The sequence below is a fragment of the Triticum aestivum genome, chromosome 7B (genome assembly GCF_018294505.1).
Source record: "Triticum aestivum cultivar Chinese Spring chromosome 7B, IWGSC CS RefSeq v2.1, whole genome shotgun sequence".
In the NCBI taxonomy this organism is placed as follows: Eukaryota; Viridiplantae; Streptophyta; class Magnoliopsida; order Poales; family Poaceae; genus Triticum; species Triticum aestivum.
Genome location: NC_057813.1, coordinates 186146027 through 186165334, shown reverse-complemented (window position 1 = coordinate 186165334; position 19308 = coordinate 186146027). Strand labels below are relative to the sequence as shown.

The 19308-nt window shown below is 45.5% G+C and overlaps 1 protein-coding gene and 1 long non-coding RNA gene across 3 annotated transcripts in view; one reads left to right on the top strand and one right to left on the bottom strand.

The window, feature by feature from the left end:
- Nucleotides 1-19308, top strand: part of LOC123159928 (uncharacterized) — a 37870-nt gene that overhangs the window by 11235 nt on the left and 7327 nt on the right. The window contains exon 3 of one of the 2 annotated variants that reach the window (XR_006479921.1): nt 6810-7180. The exons of the other annotated variant lie outside the window; for it this stretch is intronic. This is a non-coding gene — a long non-coding RNA (uncharacterized lncRNA). Of the gene's footprint in view, nt 1-6809; nt 7181-19308 lie in introns of those variants that run through there. 2 annotated transcript variants of the gene reach the window in all.
- On the bottom strand, nt 5289-13192 carry LOC123159927 (uncharacterized). The gene is made up of 5 exons (XM_044577734.1): nt 12846-13192; nt 12131-12716; nt 9605-10012; nt 6069-6262; nt 5289-5784 (listed from the first exon to the last, which is right to left on the bottom strand). The coding sequence occupies exons 2-5, from the start codon at nt 12624-12626 to the stop codon at nt 5539-5541; spliced, it is 1344 nt and encodes a 447-aa protein (XP_044433669.1). The 5' UTR covers nt 12627-12716; nt 12846-13192; the 3' UTR covers nt 5289-5538.

Genomic DNA, 19308 nt, shown 5'->3' with positions numbered 1-19308 from the left:
GGTGATCAGGTCGGTTCATGCATGCATGCCGCTCTGCACGCCTCACGCTTCTCACGTTCGCTAGCTACTAGGCGGCGATTCAATTGTAGCTGTACCACCAAAACAAAACCCAAATCATAAAAGAAAAATAGAAAAAAAACCCACAAACGCCCTCGGAGGCTCTAACAAACACTTCCAAGTGTAAACCAAAGAAACCGGCCTGATCATCATAAAAAAATAAATTAAAAGAATACCCACAAACTCCCAGCGTTTCTTTTTAGTCTTCATATAATATTAGGTCAAAGTCAAATTATGTAAAGTTTGACTAACTTTATAAAAAAAATATCAACATCTATAATACTAAAGCTAAATGATATAAAAATTAATTTCATGATGCATCTAATAATAGTGATATCATATTGCGAATCTTGATATTTTTCTTCATAAATTTAATTAAAGTTAGCAAAGTCTGACTTTGACCAAATTTTAGATACAGATTAGAAAAACGGAGTAACTAATGTAGTAGCACTGCACGTGGCTCCTGGCAGCCATGCATGCATATGCATGCGTAAGGTGTGAACCCCACACGCAATTTTGGCCTTGGAAAAAAATAAAAATTATGGAGGAAAAGCAAGACTCACCCAAGAGAACAGAATAGATGCCCTATCTTTCTTTTGTGGCTTACTCAATTTCAGACGAAGGTTCGTTTATGCCCATGCACTAAGTGGTGTGGCTTGCACTAGTATATCTTAATAGCATATAAAAGGAATAATAATCTCACCGTCCATGTGTTCGTCCTTCTCCCATCTACTACAAGCTTCGCTTCTCTTATCTTCCACGGTGCATCCGTCCAACTACTCCCTTCATTCCCAAACATAAGACGCTTTGAATATTTCGATATGAACTACATACAAATCAAAAAAATTAAGGGTACGCCAATGGCGTACCTTAGGGTCTGTTCTGAAGTCCTTCAGCTCCACACTTCACAAACTTCACATATGAATTTGTCCTGAACAGTTTTGCTACGAGAAGCTGGCTTCTCGAAGTTTTGCCCGATGGCAGTGCAAAATCCTGGAGCAGCGTCGGCCCAGCTCCACCGATGGGAAAAGCTGGAGCTGGCCAGTATTACAACCGAAGTGCCACCGCCAAGTCCAAGCCAGCGAACCGGTACGCTCGCACGAAACATAACGCTCCTCTCGCTCTCCATCGAATCGGTACAGGGGCGGCTTCCCTCGATGCCTAGCCCATACTGGGCTGCCTCCAACCGGCCCAATAGCGCCCAATAGGCCCACAACCTCCCAGCTGGACTGCAGCGATGGGAGAAGCTGCACACGACGCAGAACGTTCGGGAATCGCCAGATGAAGCGTGAAGCTGGCTAGGGAAGCTGGATTTGTGAAGTTGGAGGAGATCAGAACAGGCCCTTAGCTTTATAGAAAAGAGAATAATATGTACAAGAGATTACAATTTCGCTAGTTAGGTGTCACAAGTCGACCATAACCAAGCCTCCACCCCACTCCCTCACGCTACTCGACTACTCTGATACTAGTTGTCCTCCAAACGCTCCTGTCGTGGCCCAAGTCCTCAAATCGTCGAAGATCATGTCCACCGTATCCCACTCATTCTTGATCTGGCCCGATTCGAACACCCTCGTGTTCCTCTGTTTTCATAGTGTTCAGCAGATTAGCATCACGAATGTGTCAAATCCTTTCTGAGTTTGCGTGTGTATTCGTTTCCTAGCTTCCGTCCATCATTGCACCAACCGTGAGTCATTTGCAGGGCAAAGCTCAATCCTCAAACCCATCCTAGCAATGCAACGGTGCCACACTTGCCGCGAGAACACACACTGCTGCAATATGTGGTCAACCGTGTCCTCCTCCTGGTCACATAAGTAGCATTTTGATGTTTGGTCTTGCAAACCATGTCTCGTCCTTCTAGCCGACGTCCACAGTCGGTATTGCACTGCCAGCTACATGAAGATCTTGCACGCAAGTGGAGCCCAACATTTCCATATGACTCCGAAAGAGCAAAATCTCACTCCTCCCTCGCATAGCATCGTGTAGGCTGATGATGTTGTGTAAACTCCTGACGCGTTCCAAGCCCAGATGGGGCGATCCTCCAACTATTCATCCAATTGAACCTCCGAAATGATCTCCCAAAGTCCAATGAACTGGGTTACCCACTACCTCGTTCATCCAAGCATGCATGCCCATAGCATCACGCACCAGTCGGAACCATCGCCACAACCAAGGGGGTAATATCAGTGATTGTTGCGCCATGTAACCACCGGTCTTTCCAAAACAAGGTTGTGTCTCCCGATCCAATCTTTCATTTAACTAGACTCCCAAAAGCTTGATCCACCTTTTTGTCCACGATCAAGTTGAGCCCTTGCCCTCGCAAAAAAAAAAAATTGAGCCCTTGCCAAGGCTTGGATACAGATCAAAATGAGTAAACAAGCACATTATAACATGTCTATATACATCTGATTCATAGAAAGTTGAAACATCTTACGTATATTTGTGAACACTAGCACAGAAAGTAAGAAAAAATACCACGGTATGGACGCCGCGCCGTCCTCTCCACGTACACGGCATCAGCCTATCAGTGTCAGGTGGAGGCCGAACCCGGCGACGGCGACGACGACGACAAGAAGGCTCCGTACGTGCGCTCATGGTTAAAAACGAAGCTTGTTTTCTCAGCCGGGACGTTTGCGCCATGACACGACACATGATATTTCTTCTGCAAAAGAAGAATATTTCCTCTCTTTTTTCACCCCCAAAGCGGCTCGGAAAGTCTCTTCCATCGTATGGACGGGGATGGAGAAGAGCGTGCATGGGAATTTTCAAAAAAGATAAAACACGGTTTGTTAGCATGCATCTGCATGCCTGTCTCGGAAGAGCAACGAAGAAAAGCAAAAGAGGTGAAAGATTCCTCCGCATGTCCTTGCTCCTTCTGAACCTTTATCTTGCCCTAGTATGCTTTTAGATTGGTGCCTGCCCGTTCGACCAAAACCCATGCCTCTGCCCATAGGTCGACAAACGAACTGTGATCCTTATTTGTCTTTTACTATAATCCTTTTCCCAAAAGGAAACTTGGCAAGATAGAAATGCTGCTGGCTGAAAGATGGCCCCCCTTTTCACCCGGGTTTTCTCACTGAAAGGCAGCCTTTTCGATCAGTTATTATTATCTCCCATGATCATTACGGAACTGTGCATGCAGATGAATGGCTATGCGTCCTCGGATAGTGATACATAGATCATCCAAGCGCAAATTGGGAATGCAGAAATCAAAACAAATATAGTCTTTCAGAATTGCCCGTCTAATAACTCTGAAGTTGAAATTTTAGGTGGCTATTAATTGAAGAGACGCTATACATGGAAATGCCACAAAATGTGCATGCTAAACCAGACAAATAACTCTTCAAAAAAGAAAACCCAGACAAATAAGGTCTTTGCCTGGCATGGTAAGAACTTTTTATTTTTAATCTGGTTGTGCCCATCTCTTGCTTGAAAAGAAAAGAGAACGAACAAGGGAATATAACAGTTCTTCATCTCACACCAGGACTTGGCTAGGTCACTCCAGCCGGTCAGCATTGTAGTCAGCTTAGAGTAGAACCTGAGAAATGACAAGCACAACAAGCCACCGCACGCTTTCCCCAAAGTCTCGTGGATCATGAGAACAAGAAGACATGATTGCCAGAAACATGGCCAAATGTGTCCTCCCTACTAGTTAATTAATCGATTTACTGCCGCTAGATCCACGGCACAGGGGCAGAACTTACCCTTAATCAAATGCCCAGCCCTGAGGACACAGCAAGAATCTTAACTTGCTCTTTCCATCAATACCATGTGGACCATCCATCACAGTGAAATATAAAAAAAGAGGAAAAGAAAGACTGGAATTATCTGCGGCTGCGAGAGCAACCAGTACTCCTACGAGTACTACTAAACTCCACCCAGCAGTGCAGTGTCCAATCAACACACATGCGTCCATGCTGTAGCCTCGGCCCGCCGGTCAATTTGTCATCCATTGGATCGGGCTCGCTTTTTTCTCTAACAGCGCCTTTTTGCGTTGAAAATGCGATTTACCAGTGCAGTTGTACTGGGCATGCAATTTTTGTAAGATGGGCTGGGGCTGGTGTAAATGATCAAGAAAACCCTGCAGAAGAGAAAAGCTGACAGTAAACTATTTTCTACTCCTCCCATCAGTAAAACCAGGGCTTGCACCTGCACGGGTTTATGATGACACTGTGCCTCCGGCGAGTAGATCTGCTGCTCATGTTATACTGCGTGTACTGTTGCACACTGTATGTGTAGTACTGGCCTAGTTGGACTGCAAGCTGGACTGACTGGTGCACGCACAAGTCACTCACTGCCAGTGATGCCAGGAAGTCCAAGGCTTCAAGTACGGCTGCTCACGGCATGGCTACAAGAGCTAAGATCCAAATGAGTTCATCTGTACTTCTCCGGTCCATGTCCTGCATTTGGTTCAATCTTTTTTTTCTCATCCATGTTACCTACCAAAACGGCCGTTTTATTAAATCCCTCTGGGTAAAAATAGAAACCGTGTCCGCTCTGTTCCCGGTGAAAACTGTAGAGCAACTAGTAGTATAAGAAAGGATCGAACTAGTAAAGTGTCTCTGCTCTTTCTGTCAGTCAGCACTCAGCACTGAAGAATAGCTACTCCTGCCTTCATCACATGACCTGTTGCATCCAGTTGGTACGGTGGGAGTACATGGCAAGCCCTGCATTACACCGAGGAATTCCATCAAGGTTACAGTTGGAAGATGCCATCGCCGTCAGATTCGGCTCTCGAGGAAAGTCTCAACAAAGTTTCCAAATGGGATCGGCAGGTAAAGAGTAATGCTAGTGTGACAGTGTCAATGTCAAAGTGGTCCATGGAGGGAGGGAGAGAGAGAGAGATGTGAATCTGCACAGTGAAGTTTTATGGCACATGAATCGCAGGGCACAGTGAAGGATCAGTTTGCTTACACTGCATGCATGCAGTGCAGGCACACACACAACCGCATTGATGACCCCCACCATTGAAGGCCGAGGCAGCAGGAATTTGGTGGTAGCCATTTGATGCGTTCATGAGCTTTGGCTGATGCTGGTTCTGGCTGTGATGATGCGCCACATTTTAAGCTTCACTTGCAAAGGAGGCCCACCATTCAGCTGAGAAACTGGCTTGCGGGGGTCCAGCACAGCTCTGGTCCCAAGCCCCAACATGAGACAAGCCTTCTTCATGTGCCAATACCTGCATATCCAGCTGATTTTTTTTTTCCATTCACAGTTTGCAACGGTGTTCAGAATTTACCAGATGTTTATTTCTGAATTTACCAGCTGGTTACCATACGCTGTTGCCATGCTGCATAAAAACCCCAAACTAATGCAGAGCAACAGAACTGGATTGGAACACCAATCTCCTTTTAGGTAGGGTACTACACTTGACTTTAGTATAAACATTCCAGCCTAAGATGTACATATATCAGCTCAGGAAGCAGCTATGCTCGCTTGCTCTGCAGAGGGGCCAAACGAACGAACACTGCCAAAGAGAATGCGTCAGCAGGGGAAGAGGATAGGGCATCCATCCCGCCGCAGCTTGTTGTCGGAGAGGTCCAGCTTGCTCATCTTCTCCTCGCACCACAGTAGCTGCTCCTTGCTCAGTTTTGCCATTCTCAGGACCCTCGACACCACTTTGATGTCTGTCAGGGCAAACAGCAGCTGGACTTCCTCCATTGTGGTCGGCCAGGTCTTGCTCTTCCAACCCTTTTTCTTCTTGAACAGCTCTTTCACCTTCATCTCCTTCTGCGGGTTTGGAGATATATGCATTAGCAATGCAAATAGTATCACGTGAACGCTGCAACCGCACACCATATCCATAAAAGTATGCTTCAAAAGTTCGTTCCATATTCGATGAACGTCACAGGTGCGTTAGGAAATATGCATTCTACTAATAGGTGGATTTTAATAGTATTATCATTGAACAAAGAGATCATATTTAACCAATGCAATGGAACGTAGCGACAAGGAACTGAAAAAATACCCGGTGATAAACAGAACTGTTTTTTGACGAGAGTATTAAGTCTAACCTTATCCAGAGAGGACTGGACTTGCTGAATGGAACTTCCAGTATGGCCATGAACACCCATGAGGACACTGCTCTTTTTCTTGTCCTTCTTCAGGAAAACACGAAAAGTTAAGATACACTCCTCTAATAATTTCATGAGGTCAGGTGCCAAGATTGGTTCCGTTTGGTCTTCAGCATTATCTTTCCCGTCTGCAACTGAATAGGCAAAAAAGGAACGAAAAGCGATATGACATATCAAAATGCGTATAACAGCAAGTATACAAAAAGATGCCAAAAGTATGTTATACAAGCAGTGGTAGAAGGGTACTCTGTGACAGGCAGGATGCAAAGATAGAAAAAATAGCTCTAAAATATAAGTACAACATAACAGACAAAAGCTTACTTCTCCATATCAAGGAAACAAAACTACGATGCAGCAAAAATAGAAACATTAAGAGTATTGCACTCAGGACTTGCCTTACTGGATGATCAAATTAAAATCAGATCAAAGGATTTTGCTATGGGATTTTACACACTTTGCACATAAGCACATCACATCAGTAAGAATCCATCGCTCATTTAGCAAAAGCATTATATGGAAGTAAAATACTTTGTTTCAACTAACACATTAGCTGCAGCATCTAGTTAATAGAACTTTTAACCAAGTCCTGCAACCAGTCCAGACTGACAAAATTCTTGGAATTTATATGCAATCAATGAGGAAGTTCATGGGCATGCCAACTGACAAATCTTAAATTTGCAGGTACAGCTCCTAAACTTCTCTTGGCCACTTAGTCATATGCTGAGCATATGTATGGATCTTAAAAGTAGGCAACATGTGGCTCTTAGGGTTCAAGTGTTGCCATCGTCCAAGTTATTGAATGATGTTACAAAACTGACTGGCCACAGATGAATGCGAAACAGAAAAAAACCCAGATTCACCAACCGTACATTATCAACCATTAATGGTGCCACAGTGTACAGAAGATTTAATTGGCTTGTAGCATGTGCATTATGTGTACGCCATTCAATGATAATCTACTTACTGTCCTATTCACCTAGTACTAGCCAAAGAGAACCACACTCAAAATAACCTGCAAAGGGACCCAGTATGATCTCATCTGATATGACAAATACAATCCATGTGTGTATAAGTATAAACAAGATGTCTGAGATCTACCAACCATTCCCCTACAACATAGTAAAGCTTAACAATTTCCACCATGATTAAGCCTGTAGGGGAAGTAAGAATAACTGAAGTTGTTGCAAATTAACTTGTACTTATGGGGGACATATTTCCATGTATAGAACAGCATACACATAGCAATTATCAACAGTAGGAATCATGCAGCCTCACAACAATATGAGAATTATCTCACTATCCATATTGTCTCGTACAAGCATGAGCTTTATCACGCCATTTTTTCAGATACAACTTCCTGGATATCAACATGGCTCCCAAAGTGATCTTTGACCAGTAATTCCACTGTATTATATTTATAACAAGCAAAATTTTAGAGTTACTTCTCAAGACCAAATTTACGCCTGTCGCAAACAATACCAAATGACGGTGTATGTTATTCATGTATCCAAACTAAACAGTTGAACAGATATTGGGAGCCAAAATTTGACTGAACAAAACCCGAAACTGCATCGATTTGGGCTAGAGGAAGTGCTAGGAAACAATTCCATATACCAATGTTCTTATGGTGGTAAGGTGTCCCAAGGCAAGCACTCACAGCCTTGATGCCTAACCGCCTAAGGTGGTTAAAATTCTAAGGTGCTGCCTAAGCGTCCAAAGCGGGATGCCTTAAAAACAATGCCATATGCACCTTCTTATTTGAAAATAAGTGGCATTTGAAACCGAAACTATTAGGCATGCTTTCACCGTAAGTGACATTTAAGATATGACCTATTCACTGAAACATCCAAGCTGTTACTCTAGTACCGACTATACCAACAAATGCACATCAGAACAGTGTTAGATCATATTGGACATCTTAGCTGTTCTCCGTCTTAGTTTACTTACTCATATACCCAATGTATCCACAAACCATTGTGAATTCACTGCCGGTATTTTCAAAATACATCTTTCTGTTACATCTTAGTACCACGTTCATGTACGAAAGGGCAATACCAGTCTACATAATCAGATAGAATGTACTCCCTAGTGTCAAAAAACGTCCTACATTATGGGACGGAGGGAGTACTTACTAATGTAGGGAGTACTTACAGAGGGAGTAATAAGTTGGACAAAGAAAAAAACAATTTGATATATGTATCTGTAAAAACAGAGTTCATCTTTCAGGTACATGACAAAATAAAAACCAATACAGCAAACAAGTAAAATTGTCAGGATAAGTTGGACAAAGAAAAAAACAATTTGATATATGTATCTGTAAAAACAGAGTTCATCTTTCAGGTACATGACAAAATAAAAACCAATACAGCAAACAAGTAAAATTGTCAGGATGTCACAACATACTATATATAGTAACTTCAATGCTATTCATTCCCACGCCCTCAGGGTAGCTATCAAACTCCTCGGTGGAAGTGAAATGGACGACCTCACTCTTTTCTCAGTCCAGAGCTCACAGGAGTTCCGTCGATGGCCTTATGAGATTCACATGGACCATTCGGTGGCTCCAAAACACGCACAAAGTCAGCATGAAACAAGCTGGACCCAGTATGGAGATTGGATGAGTCTGCAAAGCTGGTAGGCAGGGGACCTTACAAGTAGATTTGAAAGAGACAAAACAAACTGAGCTAACAAAGTGCAACGAGGGGAGAGGGTAACGTGGCGCAACTAGAGCCATCGAATCGAGATTGTGGGCAGATATTAAAAATTATAGATTGTCAACTTTGGCATTTAAGTGGAAGCTAGTTTTGATCGCCCCTGCAGCGTTAGATCTTGGAGGACGGCTGAGAAAAGGAAGGCTCGAAGGATATTAGTGTTGTCCCATATTGGAAGTTCCGTGTGCAGCACAAACCCTGTAAGTCCAAATCCCGATGGTTTTGGACGTATCTATGGCGACATCCACCCCTGCAATAAGGAATCCTCAATCATACCCACCCCCGATCCAGATCCCAGTCCTCTAGTTTCGTCACACGGTCCCTGCCTCATGGACGGTTTAGGCCTTGTGTCAAGTAAACATAGGCAGTAGTACTTCTAGTGCAATGTACTTATGTCTTGTGATGTATTCCAATGGCAAACAATTATGTAATGCACACAGTCGATCATGATGTGTATTTACGACTGTTAGAGCCTGTCACTCCCCACTACATATATCAGAACTCAGAAGGCTAAGTGTGGTTTGTTGGTTGTCACTGTGTGATCCATCAGAACTCAGAATAAGACACTGATTCTTGACCAAGCAAAAAATGACAGCTATTACAACAAGTTGCAATGTGGCAATGCAAATAGATTAAATAACAAACCAAATAAGTTGCCACAAGGACTCAAGAGTTGATTGCACTAGCATCAGTAGTGAATTTCATTGTCAAATGATAGGATACATTTGCGTTAAAAATGTAATAACTATAATCCAAGTGTCATACCTTGAAAAGTGGGAACCTGAAGCAATTTCGACAAGGAGCTCCGAGAACGTGCATATATCTCAAAACGTGAACCTTGCTCAAATGGTTCATTCTCAACAAATCTCTGCAACAGAACCTGGAACTGCTGAAATGCTTGAGCAGCACAGCTATAGGTGGTGGGGTTCTCCGGCTGTGCTGCCAGTATCAGACTCAGGTGCATGTAAGTACAATGAATAGCCTCCCAGCTTAAAGAAACCTGTGCAACATAAGCAGTCTCGAGTATTTGGTAAGGGTCATCCTCGCTCTGCTGCTGCTGAAGATTCTCACAGTCCTCCTGAAGCTCATCCCTCCTTTTGAATGATAGACTGCGCAAGGTTGATGCCAATTTTGATGCTGATCTAGGCGACTTTTTTGAGATGTTGAATGACCCTGGGAAATTTGTTTATCAACCATTAGAAAGTTGAAAGGAACGGTTTGTGGATTATCTGCACTTACAGAATAGCAAACAAATTGTCTTATTTGATAAGATTTCACACGTACATAAGAGAAGCATATTACACAAGAAAGAGGAGGTGCAACCCTCAAGTCCCAAATAACAATCACATAAGCAGCAACACATGCAGATAAGAAATAGTACACGCTTTAGTGACATTCCAAAGAGTTATGAGTACACAACATGCTTTTTTAAGTACAAGGAGAAAGACAACAAAAGTTTAATGGAGGCAACCTACACTCGGCACCAAAAGGTGAAAACCATGAAATTGCTCAAACAATAGAACTGTTGGAGATGACAACTACTGTCATACCAAATGATAACCGCCGGCTAGCATAAGAATCTACATATGGTTGACCATCAAAGCTCGTAAGATGCTCAGTCACCATGTAGATTTTCAGAATCTTTCATAAACCAACAAAAAATAGATGGGGCGCACTTCTGGATGGGCTAATTAATGTAGTTATGTAAAAAATGAAGTCGATAACTGACATGGTAGTTTAAGACTAATGAGGCCACCCAGATAGCAGCAACAAAATCGGAAATTGGCTTTGGCTCATAGGTGTATATGCACCCATTGTCCAAATACACATTTTGAAAAGTTAAAAAATTACGAGGAAAAATCCCCGCGTGTAAATCCGGACATTATATGTGCCTGCACAAAGTTTCGGTGAAAAAGGACATTTTTTGTGGCTTGTGTAAGAAAGACAATTTTTTATGCTTGATTACAGCTATTCACGAGGCATTTTTTTTTGGTTCATGCCACAAAAAATGTATTTTTTCACCGAAACTTTGTGCACGCACATGTAATGTCTAGATGTACACACGGGGTTTTTCCTCGAATTTTTTTTGCATTTTGAAATGTCTATTTTACATATATTTCATAGTAGGTGTATATGCACCTATGAGCCAAAACGCCACGTCCCAACAAAATAGAACACATTGTGTGGGATTCTAAGGATAGAAGATGTCAATTCTATCTGCTCTTTCACATAGAGTGCAGATAGCAGATGCCAATTTGGATGCTGACTTAGGCAACCTTGTTGAGATGCTGAGTGACCCTGAGAAGTTTGTTATCAACCATTTGAAAGTTGAAAGGTGTGGTTCACCTTTTTGAGATGTTGAGTGACCCTGAGAAGTTTGTTATCAACCATTTGAAAGTTGAAAGGTGTGGTTTATAGATTATCTGCCCTCTAGAGAGTAGTAAACAAATCAGCTAATTTCATAGGATTTTATACACACATAAGAGAAGCGTATTACGCAAGAAAGGGGAGGTGTCATCCTCAAGTCCCAACTAACAATCTGATAAGCAGCAACACATGCAGAAAAGAAACGGTATGCGCTTTAGCGACGTTTGAAAGAGTTACTTATGAGTACGCGACAAATTCTTGGAGTGGAGAAAGACGACAAAAGTTTTATGGAGGCACACACTCAGCACCAAAAAGTGAAAATCATGAAATTGCTCAAACAATAGATCTGTCGAAGATGACAACATACCAAATGATAACCGTCAGCTAGCACAAGAATCTATTCGTGGCTGATCATCACAGCTCATATAATGCTCAGTCACATGTAGATTTATAGCATCTATCATATCCCCCCCCCCCCCCCCCAAAAAAACAATGGTGCGCACTTCCGTATGGGCTAAATAACGCAGTTGTGTGGCAAAAATAGAGCGATAACTGAAACGTTGCTTTGAGACTAATATGGCAGACCAGATAGCAGAAAAGTAAAACACATTCTGTGGCATTCAACTCAACATGCAAAAACTATAAGCAACCATACAAAAGACTACAATGTGCTATATTTTTCACCATGTAGATTTTTAGAATCTATCATAAACCAAAAAACAAAACCGATGATGTGCACTTCTAGGTAGATAAAATGGTGTCATTATGTAGCAAATGAAGACTGAAGTGTTGCTTCGAAACTAATATGGCCAGTCAGATAGCAGCAACAAAGTAAAACACATTGCGTGGCAATGTGGCATTCAAGTCAACACGCAACAAATCTAAGCACCCATACAAGAAATTACAATGTGCTAAATTTTTCACCTGAATCCTTAAAGACCTGTGTAATCGTCTTATCAAACGCCACCATTCTCTGAGAGTACTTTTCATAGAGCGAGTCGAAGCCACATAGCGGGAACCCTTCACCGACGTCGGACTCCATCCACTCCCTAGAGCTACTCCCTTCCTCTTCCTCCTCCCCGTCCTCATCCTCCTCCACCTCAGCATTCTCCTCCTCCGGGATGAGCACCATGAAGGTGTTCTTCCTCATCTCCTTGAGCCTCCGCTTCACCTCGTTGGTGATGAAATCATCGTCCTCATCCTCCTCTTCCTCCCCAACCTCCTCTCCTCCGTTGGCCACACCAGCCCCTCCCCCATTGGCCACACCAGCCCCTGCGGCCGCCTCAGGGTTCTCCTCGAAGATGTCGCCCTCCGAAGCCACATTCCCTCCGTTGGCGTCCTCGTCGCACTCCAAGGCCTCTCCCTCACGCCTGGAGCCCTTCCGGGCCTTGCCGAACTTCTTGAGCTTGAAGAAATCCATGAGCCGGGAGCTCCTAAAGCCGAAACCCGAAGATTCTCCCTCCCCTTCGCCTTTCCCCCGGTCCAAAGGCCGCGCTCCCTTTCGCCTCCCCTGCAAGCAGCACGAGAATCGCCAAGAGCGTTAAAGGACCGACAGGACCGGAGAATAAAACGAAAGGGACAGGACAGGAGCGCCTCGCTAGAAGAACCCTAGCGGATCAGCGTCGTCGCCCGGAAATACCTCGCGGAATGGAACGATCTGCAGCCTGGGCTCGCGGGATCGGCCGGTGGAGAGCAGCGGGGGCTGAAAAACGAGATCGACGGGACCGCGGAGAGAAAACGGCTGCGCGGCGTCGCCGGGGCGGACCTCCCTCACGCCGGCGACCTCTCCCCCGCGATTCGACCGCCGTCTGCTGCAGGGGCTGCGCCGCCTGCTGGTTCTGACTCTGCTGCTGCCCCTCCTCGTGAGCGTCGTCACTCTCTCGCCTCGTGAGGGGAGGGGAGGGGAGGTTTAGCGGAGGCGGCGAGTTTGGGGCTTGAACTGACACGGCGCGTCGCCGAACACTTTTTGGCCTCTCTCGGCCACGGAGTTTAACCACGGGGGGTTAGGAGGGGTTTAGGCGGCGCCGTTTTGAATCAGGTGGGGGATTTTACCGCTTTACGGCGTGATTAGGATGGTCAAAGCGGGGAGTGCATCGGAGACTGGGCTGAATGGTACGACGCCTGTCGTCGTCTCGTCTGCGCGATTATAATAGTGGATGGACGAGGACTACGGCAGAGTTTCTGACCCTGCAGGTGGGACCCTCAACCTGTTTCTTTGATTTTCCATTCACTAGCACATATGCCTGTGCGTTCCAACAAAAAAAATTGATGTTTTGCATAAGCATAATATCCCACAGCATCGGATTCATTATAAAGGAACATGTTGCAACGCAGCATCGTCCTTCTATAAAATGAACATAAAAAAATACGACGCAATTTAGTCATGTTCATATTTTCTTTGCGGGGCGTAATGTCCCACTGATTTCATTTAAATACAATCCTTGTTTAATGGCATTTAAGTATGATTCTTTCATTAATTACCATGAAGTCTTCACCGGTTTTAGTCGGGAATCAAATCCTTCCTTTTCTAATTTAATAGCTCCAACACATTAAGGCCTAGATCCTTTCTTTTAATTATTCTAGGAAATGTGCCTGTGCGTTGCAACGGGAGAAGCAAATCTTGTCATGTGCCTAGCGGCGACCCTTTTGCATTCCCACTTCTCCTCTTCACTATCGTCTCCAATGATAATCACGTTTTCAACTTATTCACGATGAAAGTATCCAATCCGAAGGCAATGAGCTAGGTCATTATGCTCTGGAACGCCCCTTCGTGAACGCCTCCCTGCACCGACTTATAATTTTGTGGACTTTTGAATTATGTTGATGGTGGGTGTCATCTTTATCTCATCTTTACTTGACGCATGCACCATCCCGCATTGTATGCAATTGCTCTTTAAAAGTTTCCATACAGTGAGTGCAAGCCTTGGCGTCGATATCTCCAAGCTTAGCGTCCTTCTAGCTTTAGAGCCTACCTCTAGCAAATAAACATGTTAATTAGTTCCACCTATAAGCAACTCGTGCCTTGCAACGGGTATAAAATAAATTTCATTGTTTGTGTCGTACTCGAGTGTTTACCTAGTGCACTGCTAACTCCAAATCCGCCTGAATCAAAATAAAGACATATGTTGGCTTCAAGTAATGTTGTGAGATAGATATATTTGCTCCTCATAGACTTCAATTTTACAGAGATGATTACTGGTGTGAGTAATTAGTCTGTGAATATATTCAAAAGAAAATGACCATGCTCATAATTAGGCGTGGCACTACCAAGAAACACAAAGCAACTTGAAGTCTTAGCTCAAATTTGTTACCCCAAGAAAAAGTTACCCCCCAAAAGAAGAAGGCTCAAAAGTGCATGTCAGCCATACGTTTTAATGCACGTAATGATCAGGGAACTTGATCGAGTACCTCTCAGGTGTCTTACAAGTTTGCTAGTATGATTCTCGATATGTGCAGTTTGTGTATGCACATGTTCAGCAATGCATGGATCCAGCTGATTGCCATGCCCATAGTTTACGTGCATGGATTATGACAGTGATTCCTTAATTGTTCCTTCTTCTTCCAGTTCAACAAGCTCACTCGATCTCAATGGCATTCCTGCTAACTCAAGGTTCACGTGGTCTGGTGCAACTATGACTCGGTGGACCGGACCTTGCCCAGTGGACCGTTGCTTCTTTGTGTTGTCGCGCCGCCGTCGGCCATAGCTCACTACACATGCACAACCACTGTCGCTGCCCTCTCTACAGCTCGTGCAATGCAGCCGCGCCGGCTGCACGTCAGCATCACAACCACCGCTATGCCCACGCGGCCTGCAGCTCTGCCGCCGCGTCGGATGCACGTCTGTCTTGGCTTCGTCTACTCGTCCGTGTCACCATAGCCAGCGCCATGTGCGTCGCTGCGGACGAGACGGAAATTAAAGTCATGCCCATCCTGCTCTGTCCCACCATTGGCGCTGCCAGGAATACACCGTGCATGTTCAGTGCCAAGGCATCTTGCCGGTGCATGCCCGTCTACGCAGATTCGAACACGGCTGGAGAGAAGCCAGCGGTCGGAGGTGCCATAGGCCGTTCATCCTTTTCTCGACCGAGCAACCATCCTCTTGATATGGGGTGGCAACCACAAAATAGACATACGGGCCGGCGGCTTGGTTTCGTTTGGCAACTGAAAAATAGAGATGGGCTGGCCGGGCTGGCTACTTCGTTTGAGTGGTGTGTTATCAGCGGGAAGGGAAGATAGAAAATTAGCGATGGAGATAAACTCAATGCATCCTGTTAACACCATGGGGTCAATCTTGAACCCGATTGCTGTCATCCTGTATACTACTCCTAATTTCCGAGGTTCAGTCAGAAACAGAGGAAAGAATTGGAGGCTCCATTGACTATCCGCACAACCAAAAGGGGGCAGAACTCCCACTGGTATTGCTACCCCAATACTTCCATTGTGATCTATACCGAAGCTGTAGAAAACTAGACTTACAAATTAGTACTACCACAACTTTGAAAAACGTGGGATTGGAGCGGCATGTCATCTTGTTGGAATCCTATATTCCCAATTCGACCAAAATTCCCGACCTAAACGCAACCATCCGGGCTAAAATCGCAGCAGGCAGCCGACGATCCAACCAAAGCGAGGGGCGAAAGAGGAAATCGAAGACTGCGGATAGAGGCGGTTGAGCTGAGCGGCCGTACGCACCTAGGCAGAGGCTTCTCGCCGAGCCGGGCACCACGGAGCAATCGGACGATGGAAGAGGCGACGGAAGGGTGCTTCCGGAATCTGGACGCAGGGAAGTGATGGGCAGACTCCCCGCCCTTGGGTGTGGGTTATTTATTTATTTTTGAAATTGGGTGTGGGTTATTTGGAGGCGAGCAGAATGTTCCAGAACGCAAAGGAGTGTTTGGTAGCCTTGTGACCGGCATGGCTAGCTTAACCCTGGCTCAATGGAGCCTGGATGAGAAAAATAGTCAAAAATTTTGACACTTGTATATTGTTTGGTTATCGTTCAACAGATGTTGTCTGGTAATCTCTTCGGCGAGGTGGTGACATTACCAGCACACAGCGGCGTGAAGAAAAATCATACATACACAACAAAAGATAGTTGTAAACCATGGCCGCAGTTTAAATAAAGTGTCACACTTAAACGTATCGGTTTAAACTCAAAGTGGTACACTAAGAAACTAAACCAGCTAGAGCATAGGAAGGGCAGTCCTAAACGTTGACGGCAAAGGCGTCGTCATTCTTGCCGCACTTGGTCACCACTTCAATGCCTTCGTCGTTGAAGACGATGACCTTGAGCGTCTCGGGAGTGAGCAGTTTGAACGTCGCCATTTAGCCGATCCTGATCTGATGGACGGCGGCCAAGGGGGCCCAACCCTGATCAAGGGTTACCCTGCCGTCCATCAGCCGGATAGTCACCCTCCACGAGCAGCTGGTGTTGGTCCTCGGCTTGAACTCTTGCGACACCGCCGGGAAGTGTTTGGTGAAGTCTAGAGGCATCGGGATGCACTCAAATTGAGGGGCAAGGATCACCTTGCAGAAGTGGGTTGGACCTTCCTCCTTGTTGTAGTGGTCGTAGTTACGGTGCTTGCCGCTAGGGGCTCCTCCGGCGCAACGTCCTCATCCATGTCCACCTCCTCAGGCGTGGTCGGCACAACCTCCATGGGCGGCACGACTGAGGGAGTCCTGAATTAAGGGGTCCTCGATGGGCCGGACTAATGGGCCGTGAAGGTACAAGATAGAAGGCCACTCTCTATGTCTGGATGGGGCTCTCCTTGGCGTGGATAGCAAGCTTGGCGGCTAGTCGTATAGTTTCCTTTCTCTATAAACCGACTTTGTACAACCTTGGGCCTCTCCGGTGTCTATATAAAATGGAGGGTTTAGTCCGTAGAGAAAAGGACAATCATACAGGCTAGACATCTAGAGTTTAGCCATTGCGATCTCGAGGTAGATCAACTCTTGTAACCCTTATACTCATCAAAGTCAATCAAGCAGGAAGTAGGGTATTACCTCCATTAAGAGGGCCCGAGCCTGGGTAAAACATCATGTCCCCCCGCCTCCTGTTACCTTTGATCCTTAGACGCACAGTTCGGGACCCCCTACCCGAGATCGGTCGGTTTTGACACCGACATTGGTGCTTTCATTGAGAGTTCCTCCGTGTTGTCGATAGAAGGATCGATGGCTCGCCTTGTCGTCAACGACAAGATCAACTCTGGAAGGGCCCTAGTTCCTGGGCAGATCCTCCAGATCGGCAGTTTCACCATGGGCGCCCGCCCGGCCGTCAAGCCCAAAGCGGTCCCCCAGATTGCCAAAAACCATCTCTGCATCAACCCCGAAAAGCGTCGATAAGATGGATCCGGCAGATATCTCGTCTTTAAACGAACTGCTAGATCGCATCACCGCCCTAGGGGTCACAACAGATTATGATCTGATTGGGCTTAAACCCGATCAGAGGGAAATCAGGTCCCCACCTGTCACCCACCTGGTGACCGTCATGGAAGAGCAAGTTGAGGATACCGCTCCTCCTATGCTGAAAACAAACTATGTTTGGATCACCGAGCCCTGCGAGCCGGACACCCATCTTCGAGAAGAGACCATCTGTCCTCCGAACATAGAATCAGGCGCTGAGCCTAAAAAACCCCAGGACACTCCGGATCCTGGGCTAGTGACCTCAGAAATTTTGCAAAATCCGGATTCCTCAGTGGGTCAGGGTTCATATTTAAACCCACCCGCCCACCACAATCAATACTCTCCAAGCAATTCCGGCCCCCCTGACATATGCGACTTAATGTATATACGGCAGCAACCTCAGGAAACAATACATCACTTTTGGGCTAGATTCCTACTCGTTAAAAACAAGATTAAAGATTGCTGTGACGACGATGCGGTATCAGTACTTTGTCGCAACTGTACGAACGAGGGGATCCTCAATGCCCTCAACCGATGCCGCATACTGCACTTTGCAGATTTGGCACACATAGTACAAAAGTATTGCGCAATGGAAAACGACTGGAAAGCCCAGACAGCTCGGTGGGAACCATCGGCCTTTAAGCCACCCACCGGCCAGGCAAAAAGGATGCACCCTCGCGGGGCACCTGATCATCGCTCCACGGACAAGAAAATTAAGCCCTTAACAGGACATAGAACTGTCCTTGATGAATGGCTCGACAAGCCTTGTCAGATACACACGATGCCGAATTCGGAACCAACACATAGCCTTCGGGCATGTTGGATACTCCGGCATGTGGCTAAAAGCGGTGAGGCCATCCTCACCAACACTACCCCAGCAAAGTACTCCTCGGAGAATAACAATCTCAATGTACTTACGGTCTTCAAGACCTTTTCTTCAAATAATCAGCGTAAAAGGGAGCTCCACGACCTCGCCGAAGTTAACCAAGTAGCTGCAATAAACCCTTGGAACGACATGGCGATAACTTTCAACGCCACTGGCGAACCACGGGCCCGATCAGTCTGAGCACCAGCCGCTTTAGTTCTAAACCCAATTGTGGATGGCTTTTGGCTCACTAAAGTGCTCATGGATGGGGGCGGCGGATTGAACCTCATCTATGAGGACACGCTCGACAAAATGCAAATGGACAGGAGCCGCATCCAGCAGAGCAGTACAACCCTTAGAGGTATTATCCCCAGTCGAGAAGCACGATGTTTGGGAGAAATCAAACTTGATGTGGTATTCGGCACGCCCGAGAACTATAGGTCCGAAGAGTTAACCTTCCAGGTGGCACCACTACTGCAGGATGCTGCTAATGCGACACTACAATCAGAGACCCTTCGACGAAACTGTGTGCGATGCCATGATCGCAAATGGTGGTGTAAAAAACCGTCAAAAAAGGTGCAAAATGTTTGCGATGCTGGATGCATCAAACAAGGTTCAGATTTTAGTTCCGTGTGCGAAGCAGGGCATACGGTTGATCCAGACGAACTGATTGTGATTAGACAGAACAACAGAAACGGGTAGCCATATCAATGCATGTACGATATACGCCATACAGTTCGCTCTGATGAACTGTTTGCTATTAGGGAAAGCAACAGAAACGGTCAGCCAGATCAAGTTGTGTGTGATATACGGCATACGGTTCAGTCGACTGAAA

Excerpts from the sequence above, each read along its gene's own strand:
- LOC123159927 (XM_044577734.1), bottom strand. The coding sequence starts at position 12,626 with ATGGATTTCTTCAAGCTCAAGAAGTTCGGCAAGGCCCGGAAGGGCTCC. Across the intron at positions 6,263-9,604 it reads TCAGGTTCCCACTTTTCAAG|TTGCAGACGGGAAAGATAAT; the intron begins GTATGACACTTG and ends TTGCCTATTCAG. Across the intron at positions 5,785-6,068 it reads TCCAGTCCTCTCTGGATAAG|AAGGAGATGAAGGTGAAAGA; the intron begins GTTAGACTTAAT and ends CCAAACCCGCAG.